General features: G+C 36.4%; 1 protein-coding gene across 1 annotated transcript; it reads right to left on the bottom strand.

Annotated features, from left to right (window-relative positions):
* Window positions 1–232: 232 nt before the first annotated feature.
* LOC133878235 (uncharacterized) lies at window positions 233–3,137 on the bottom strand. Its single transcript, XM_062316766.1, has 5 exons — window positions 2,615–3,137; window positions 2,274–2,528; window positions 1,805–2,147; window positions 930–1,040; window positions 233–801 (listed from the first exon to the last, which is right to left on the bottom strand). Exons 1-5 carry the CDS (start codon window positions 2,936–2,938, stop codon window positions 680–682), a joined length of 1,155 nt encoding a protein of 384 aa, XP_062172750.1. The 5' UTR covers window positions 2,939–3,137; the 3' UTR covers window positions 233–679.
* Window positions 3,138–9,385: the final 6,248 nt, after the last annotated feature.

The following is a 9,385-nucleotide window of genomic DNA, read 5'->3' as shown; positions in this document are numbered from 1 at the left end:
GAAAACCTTTGGCTTGGGGTAGTGCCCCTGCTAATGGCATTGATGAGTGTTTATATGCAATTGAGGCTCGTGTAACACATACAACCTATCCGTCCGAGTAGTTGGTCAAACAGCTCAAAGTTTATTTGAACAAGTAAATTTCATATGAACTTTCTCTCGATGTGCTGCGAGACAATTGATGAAAAGCTTTGGAAAAACAAAAAGAATCCGTAGTTGAAGAATAGAGGAGAAGTAGAGAGAACAAGCAGTCTCACAATGGTGAAGCTGAGTTATTATTACAAGGATTTCAAAAAGACATCCTGGCTTTTGCTACTATTACTTGGCTTTTGACAGCCAGCAACGTTCCCAAAAGGATCAGGATTCAGGAAAGCTGTAATCCTCTTCCAGACAACTTTTTTTTATTCAATATTTCCTCTTGATCTAAACACTTCAATTAAAATAAATAAGAAACAGAAAAAAGAAAAAGAAAAACACCCTTCTCTAAAGATCTTAGACTATTGATCTGTATTTCTATCCTATTCTCTAAATGTAGTAGATTCACTGTACTTGACCCAACATGAGTCTTTCATTGTCCTCTTTATTCTGTCTTTCAAGCTTCTCTTTTTCTTCCCTGGACCAAAAACTGCCAAAACACCATCATCACCAACAGAGCAGAAGAGACGAGCAAGCCATGTGCGCGTCAATACGTCCATTCTTGAGGCAGCCCCATCTCATGACAGTTCATGCTCATGGCTGGCACCGTCCGGGACTGCCGCTTCTGCTTTGAATTCAACCCATTACTCCTCCTTCCCATCAAACCATCTGGCAGTAATCAAACCAACAAAAAAAAAAAATCACCATTTTATCGAAAACAGAGAGAGAGAGAGAGAGAGAGAGAGAGAGAGAGATATAGAGAGAGAGGGGGGGAGAGAATCGAGCCAGAGAGATACCGTGTGGAAGAGGGCAAGCAGCAGCATTGGATCGAGACAGGGTGCCCATTTGGTCAAAGTGAAGCTTTAGCGCCTGCGCAACTCTTGCTGGTATAAAAACAGAGGAGCATCCTAAACAGAGCAGAAAAAGCCAAACATAGTCAGCCTAGTGGGATTCCATCACATAAGCGATAGGACAACCAAAATCCTCCCCAGATTCTTCTAAAAGTTGCTCAAGCTACAGAAGCTGTCTATTTCGCCAGGGAAATGCTAAAGATCCTCCCCTTATCCTCACCTTATCACCATCTTTTCCTTAAAAAAAATTAATTTTTATTATAAAAGGGTGATAAGAAGGAGATGAGGGGAGGATGTGTAGAAGCTCTCTTTTCGCCCTCATATTTTTCTTTCAATATTTGTACAAGTAATTAATATTCACTTATTTAGTAGTTTGCCGGCCCCTCGCCCCCTACATCTGTCAATCTTTTGGGCGGAAATGGACCACATAGGAAGTTCCAGCGAACAGTCTTAGGAATAAAAAAAAGTTTGGTCACAATCAAACTTTATATAGGAAGATATACAGGAATCTTAACCATTCTAGATCGGACTCATAAGCAAGCAACAAAAAATTCAAATCTAAACGGAATTATTGAAGTGGGATAGTTAATAATATTCCAACTCGAGAGAGGCAACTACTCCCAACAAACAAGGAGACAAAAGTCTAAAGATAGCTAAATGACAAATATATGTATATTTGTTAACGTGTTTTGAGGATTTTTTTATTTTTCCTTTTGAAAATGTCAGAAGATATGACATAAATCTTCAATTTTTTTTTAATTTTTTTTTAATTTTTGATATCAGAAAACAAAAGAAATTTAACAAACGAAGCTTGTTATTACCTGGTTTCTTGCGTGATTCGGAGGAGTACCAGACTCCGCGGGGCAAGAATACACCAGTCCCGCCAGTCCCACACGACCCATTTCCTGAATCGCCACCCAGGACAAACGCCCGCATGCCCGACCCGGCTTGCTGGTGACACTGTGCCTGCGGCTGAGTCTGAGTCTGAGTCCATGGGTCTGTCCAAGCCTTTCCTCCATCGCCCGACCCGCTACAAAATCTACCTTTCTTCGGAAACTGCAGAGGTTGTTCTTTTGGCTCAGACAGCTGAGAAACATTTGCTCGTCTTTCCCAATTCGAAGAGCCTTGTTGCTTCATAAGACGCTCTTGTTTCAGCCTGTAGAACTATATAACCATAACACGAAAAGAGAAGATTAATACCCAGGAAATTAGTAAATGAAAGAAAAATATATATAATAGAAAAAAAAAAAAGAAAAAAAAGAAAAAAAAAAAAGGGAAATTTATTATTACTTCAATAGCACGAAGTTGATGGTCAGTGAGAGCCTGGTTCGAGCACAACCCAATATTCTGGAAGATGGGTTTTTCGCAATCGTTTAGGTTCATCTTCTCCAACCTGCCAACAGCGTCGTAGCTGCTATCCCAAAAAGGGTCTTCTGCCAGCTCCGGCGAGGGTGGCGGCGATGGTTCCTTAGAAGGACCATCTGGGCTTCCAAAGCCCAGCGGTGACCACAGCGTTGATTGTGGCGAACCAGCCGAACCCCATGTCTGAAACACCAGAACAACCACCAATTAACGGAAATTAAAATTAAAAAAAAAAAGATCTTGAAATTTTTTTACCGAAAATAAAATACCTTTTTGTCCATTTTTTCATTGCATGGGATGGAGTTTTTGTCATCGTCTTGAAGCATGGAGTGCGCCATCTGGCGAGTTAACTCCGCAATGTAATCGTCGTCCTTGTCACTCTCCGACTCGGGGGAACCGGAACCGAGTTCCGACTCGACAGGGGAACTGAAAGCCGATTCAGTTCCGTGAGGAGCTTCCCAGGGATTATAATAGCTCGACTCTTCGTGGACCTTGGAGGATTTGAGATTCTTTGGAAGAACATCTTCTTCCTCGTCATAGAGAAAGTGAGAGGGAAGCAGTAACTCAGTGCTGTGTAGGTCAACTGCCATCATAAATTCGCCTTCTTTTTCTCGCAGTGATCAGAGAAAGTCAGGTGGGGTTTTCAATCGTCGATTATTATGTTTGCTTTTCTGGTTGTTGCCGGTTGGGATCAATATATATAGGAGTAATTACTCTTTGTCAGCCCAGGAAAAAAAAAAGAAAAAAACTGTACTTTGAGAGAGGGAGAGGGGAAGCGCTGAGACTGACTGAAAGAGACCAAAGAACACTTGCTCTCCCGGGCATTATTTATTAAGGTTGTGTTTGGTTCAGCCGTTTTAAAAGGTGTGGTTTAAAAGAAATAGCAATTTCAAAAATAGTAATTTCAAAACCTACTTAATCAAAACGTGTTTTTAAAAAACCAATATAACTATTCGGTAAGATTGTGATTTAAGCTTTAAAATTATGGTTTGAGCTTCAAAATTGTGCATTTTAAAAAATTATTATCTCGCAATTTGAAAACGTGAATTTTTTCACATCCAAAAGCCACCATTTTTTTAAAATATGCTCAAACAAAACATTTTTCACAATTTCATTTAAAAATATACTTTTAACTTGCTAGGTAGCATGAAAACTTTAAGGCCTTGTTAACAAGCAAATTTATTCTTGCTTTTGTTTTTACTACAAATTCATATGCAAATTTAAGACCAGGTAATGTGAAAAAAATTTAAATTTTACCTTGTATTTTCTAAAGAAAATTCACATTTTAGGTGCAAATTTCAAGCACCCAAAATATCTATTACTCCATAAATTTTTAAAATTTAGAATCTAAATTTAAATTGAGTTCACTCAAATAAAGTTCAAGGGAGCTTTAAAAGATATGGATAGTAGCACAACTAAAAGTACACAATTTTTATACAATCAAAATATATTGGTGGGACTCATACATAGTGAAACCCATATCATGGATCCCACAACTAACACATATTATGTAAAAGTTGTACAAATTTTGATTGTTTTCGCTTTAAAGGCCCCGTTCAATAATTCCCCTCCTCTCCCCTTATGAAGGAATTTTTTTTGTTGAGCGAAAGTAAAAAGTGATTGATGTGATATAAAGTAAAAAGAATTTATATGAAAAAAGTTAAAAAAAATATATATATATATATTGTAATGAGTTTTTTTATTTAAAAAGTAATAAAAAAATTATTGATATGATATAAAAGGTAAAAAAAAAATGTTAAGAATATTTTGAAATTAAGGGATAACTTCACAAAAGGATATCGAACTATATGCCGTTTTAACGGAATGATACTAAACTTAAAAAACTGTCGAACCCGGGTATTCAATTATCCTAAACCCTCACTTTAGGGTATTCCATCTGGTTCAGACGTTAAAACCAGACGGAATTGCAATCATGTGACATGCACGTGACTTTTTCGCCCGTTTCTACCTGTTTTGCCCATATGAGCAAGAGAATGTATACAGAACTGATGATTGAGGGCAAAACGGGTAGAAACGGCCTATAGTTCGATACCATTTTGTGAAGTTATTCTTGAAATTAATATATTTCTTTTTTTGATAGATGTGAAATAAGAGGATGGAAGGAAAATTATTAAACAGAGCCAAAACCTAGCCAGGCATGAGAGTGGGGCAAGGATGATTCCAAATTCTGAGAATGGAGGGTGGCTGTGGCTTGGGTCCCACTCTCACTTAGTAGTTGGACCGTACATTTAGCCAGCTGTGCAACTCACCTGCCATTTGTTAGATTTTCTTCGATTTGTTTTTTAGTTAGAAAGTGGACTTATTTTAAGTAGTAATTCACGAGTTGTTATAAGTAAATAAGTCACGAGTGCACTGCGCATGTCCATAGATCCCCCCCCAACCAAAAAAAAAAAAAAAAAAAAAAAAAAAAAAAAAAAGAGAAAAAAAGAAAGAAAGAGCAATGTAATTAAGATTTGACAATGTGGGTGGGGCGTGGTGGTTATGATTTGTTTATTACGTAATTAATGTTGACTAATTTCCGTCCTTTTAGATATCCTTTTGGACTCCCCAAAGGTGATATTAGCAAATTTTGAAAGAGAGAGAGAGAGAGAGCAAAAATTAAAAAATTACAGTTTATGGGAGAAATATCTTTGATTAATTATTTGGCATGAGCATGGCATGATGGCAAGCACAAGCCCCTTGTGTTACTTCTTAACTCTTTTTTTAAAAAAGAAAAAAAAAAAAAAAATTCTTTTGTTTTTTTCTGTCAGTGAAAATATCGAACACCTAACAGGCACAAATTGAGGAAGACAAAATCAAAATGTAGCTACAACACTAGCACGGCTATTTGTATGTTTTGCTAGCTACGTGCGTAGCTTTGTTTGTCCAATTTTTACTAATTATGGTTTGTAAAGTAACAATCTAAGCAACGCATTAACCATACAATTGAAACTCCATTAAATCAAGTATAACGCTTAATTTCATCGGAATTGATGTAAAGCTTAGCGCTTATAAGTATTTTTATAATTCATTCACTTAGTATAGACAATCTAATAATTCGATATGAGTTAAAATATTAATGAAAAACTTTATTTATTACTCTTGATCTTTTATCACTCTTGCAATCATACCCTCAAATTTAAAAAGTTTAATTCTGGGTCACCATCTTTCAATTTTTTACAAAGTCATCTCTCTCGTTCAAATTCAGCATTAAATCAAATGGTTGATGACTAAAATATCATTTCTACACCTATGATGTAGGAGTGAAAAGGCGAGCGGTTAATAATTACATACTAACCCCTGTAACCTGCCTAACTACTTTTGTATGTAGTTGGGAAAAAAAAAAGGCTAACCACCTAGAGCAGGGCGGTTAACAGTTTTAGGAATAAAATTGCCTCTGCCTACCCGTGTATATAAAACAACGTCATTTCATATTTTATATGAGATTTTAAATGACACCATACATCTAGCAAAAAAAAGGCCAAAAAACATCTAAAATAAGCACGCAGCCCACCCCCTCCCCCCTTAAAAAAAGATGTAAAATGAATGCCCAACACCCCAAATTACCCAAATTTAAAAGTGGTAATGCGTTGCAGTAATAGCTTTAAATAATTGTTAACCGACGGATATTTTATAACCGCTAACCGCCTAGGTGTGGCGGGGTGTGACGGTTGCGGTTGCGGTTGCGGTTATAAAAATAAAATAACCGCTAAGACGATTATGGTTAACGATTAGATACAATAACTGCAAACCGTAACCGCCTTTTCACACATACTAAGATGTTACAAAAAAACTCAAGTCTGACCCACTGTGAGTCACATTTCCCTTCTTTTTTTTCTTAGAAAGGTAGGGTATTTTGAAGATTTTACTTTCTCTATTAGGACTTAACGCTGAATTTGGATTGGAGGGTTGCAAAAAATTGAAAGATGGTTACCCGGCCCTAACTTGACACTTTTTAAAGTTTAATGGTTTGATTGCAAAAATTATGAAAGATCAAGGATAGTAAGTGAAGTTTTTTCAAATATTAACTAAATGATTAAATTCACAATTCTTTTCAATTTAAGCTTTTGGGATAAGTTGTGATTTAACATAGTATCAAAACAAAAGTCATGAGTTCTAACATTGCCTCTAACATTCACCTCTCATTTCAATTAAATATTTCAAATGTTTGATCTCACTTATTAGTAAATGATTAATTTACATCTTCATATCAATTGAAACTTTTGAAATAATTGATTATTTAACATGGTATGAAAACAAAAGTCTTGAGTTTGAACTTTGAACATTGTCTTTATGTCACGTGTTAGACCTTACTTATTAAGTTTGAGTTCACACGTGGTTGAAGAAGAATGTTAGATTATTAATCAACATTTTGCTATGAGCTTAAATTTTTGAAATCATATAATACTAACTTTGTAAATATCACAAAATCAATTGATCTTGCAATGGGTGAGTGAGTGTGCATGCATGAGCCGATACACTTGAAACTTAGGTTGGAGAGTTGACAGTGACCAAAACTGTGAAGAGTGGGGCTTATGGGATGTGGAAGAGGAGTGAGTAAACTGTTGATGTTTGACTGAAAACCCAACAAAAATAAATCAAATATTATGAAATAAGGGTGACCTTTCGTTGGCTGGCTCTTCCATTTTGAAAGAATCTAATTAACCACATTTAAAATATAAATTCGTCTATACAACTATGCAAACTGGTACCTATATAACTTCGAATCCTACTTGCATGGATAATAAAATAATATGTAGATGTTTACGGGCCCGCCGTTTTGTTGAGATTTTACTGTTCACAAATCATTTGATGGTACTGAAATATTCTACCTTAAATTATTTATGTACGTGAGAGTGTGTGTAGCATTTATCTCCTAAAAATATATGTTTACATTTAAATGTGGTGAATGAGCAGAAACTACTAGAGATAGTGAGAGTGAGCATATCATTGTTGCAAAACATTGATTAACTTGGAAATTTACTTTATGGGATGGATTGCATTGAAATTTTGTGTAAGGGCCATCATTAATGAAAAAAAATAGACCTGAAATAATCTTTAAACAAATTTATAAGCTAATTCTTTTTTAAAACAATTTATTATTATTATTATTAAGTAGGGGTTTGGAAGGGGCCATAGCCCACTAGCCCCCTCGATCCGTTACCAGTTGCATGGGAGAGAGAGAGTTGGAGAAGCAATTGTAAAGGTATGTTAAATATTAGGGTTAAATACCCCAGAGGTACCTGAGTTTTACGTGTTTTAAAATTTAGTACTTCAGTTTCATTTCGTATCACAGGTAGTACTTGAATTTGGAAGAAAAAAACCCTAGGTAGTACCTGTCAGATTTTTCGTCCAAATTTCAACTTCTCGCGCACGTGTCAACCGCTGAGGTTGACACATAGCACCACATAAAAAAAAAATTAAAAAATTAAAAAAATGATTAAAATTAAAAAAATGAAAAAAAAAAAAAAAAAAAAAAAAGAAAAAAAGAAAAAAAAGAGGGGTGGCTGAGCCACCCCCTTGGCCGGTCTGGCCGGTCTGGGGTGGCCGAACCACCTCATAGGGGGTGGTTCGGCCACCCCACAGTTGAAAAAAAAATAAAAAAATTTGAAGGGTTTTGGCCCTAGGGGGTGGTGCACAGGGGTGGTTCGGCCACCCCACAGTTGAAAAAAAAAAATTTGAAGGGTTTTGGCCCTAGGGGGTGGCCGAACCACCCCCTAGGGCCACGGGGGTGGTTCGGCCACCCCCAGTCCGACCGGTCTGGGGGTGGCCGAACCACCCCCATGGCCCTAGGGGGTGGTTCAGCCACCCCAGACCGACCAAGGGGGTGGCTGGGCCACCTCCTTGGCCAAAATGGGGGTGGCCGTGGTTCGGCCACCCCAGACTGGCCAGACCGACCAAGGGGGTGGCTGGGCCACCTCCTTGGCCAAAATGGGGGTGGTCGGCCACCCCCATGGTGGCCAAGGGGGGTGGCTCAGCCACCCCTCTTTTTTTTTATTCTATTTTTTATTTTTTTATTTTTTTTAATTTTAATCATTTTTTTAATTTTGTAATTTTTAATTTTTTTTTATGTGGTGCCACGTGTCAACCTCAGCGGTTGACACGTGGCGAGAAGTTGAAATTTGGACGAGAAATCTGACAGGTACTACTTAAGGTTTTTTTCTTCCAAATTCAGGTACTACCTGTGATACGAAATGAAACTGAGGTACTAAATTTAAAAACACGTAAAACTCAGGTACCTCTGGGGTATTTAACCCTAAATATTAAATATGAAGAGGAAGTGTAGCAAACCTAAAAATTTATGTAAAGATAGCCAAAAGCAGCATGTTTTTTAAATTTAAATAGATTTTCGAAGTATATATCTTTAATCGTGGTGCATTTATTGTATTTATTGTGTATCCATTCTTATCTCATTTATTAAATAATTACAAGTATTCAAAATACAAACAAAGTAACGACATGATAACAGTAAGCTTTATCCTATAAATCCTCCTTAATCACTCTTTTTTTTTTTCCCCTACTATTCAAAGGGGGGAAAAGGGTAATCCTTGATCACAATATTTGAATTGCTGTTAAGAGTTGTTGACTTCAATGAGTCCAGTAAATATATAAGTTTTGGCTAAACACAAGCACTTGTTTTACTTTGTTTTTGGTTAAATATGTTTTTGTCCCATGTGGTTTAACCCTTTTATTTTTTGTTTCATGTAGTTCATTTTTGTATCGCGTAGATGGTTCTTCGTTTATGGCGAGCATTGACAGCAGCTTCCCTAAAAGGGGTCTGTTCCCTAAGTTTTAGGAAAAAGTTTTAAAAAATTACAAAAACTCTCCGCAGTAACTTCCCTAAAATTTTTGTTTCCTTGAGAAGTGAATAGTGGTTTTCAATGCATTGGGAATCACTATTCACTTCTCATTCAATTGTTTATTCACAAAATATATTATCTATCTCTTACTTTATTTCTCTTTCCTACTTTTAATTAAAGTAAAGGTAAAAAATATATTATCTCTTTTCTACTTTATCTTCTTTTTCTTACTTTTAATTA

This window comes from Alnus glutinosa, chromosome 9 (assembly GCF_958979055.1).
Source record: "Alnus glutinosa chromosome 9, dhAlnGlut1.1, whole genome shotgun sequence".
Taxonomy (NCBI): domain Eukaryota; kingdom Viridiplantae; phylum Streptophyta; class Magnoliopsida; order Fagales; family Betulaceae; genus Alnus; species Alnus glutinosa.
This window is presented reverse-complemented; position numbering and strand designations above follow the sequence as displayed.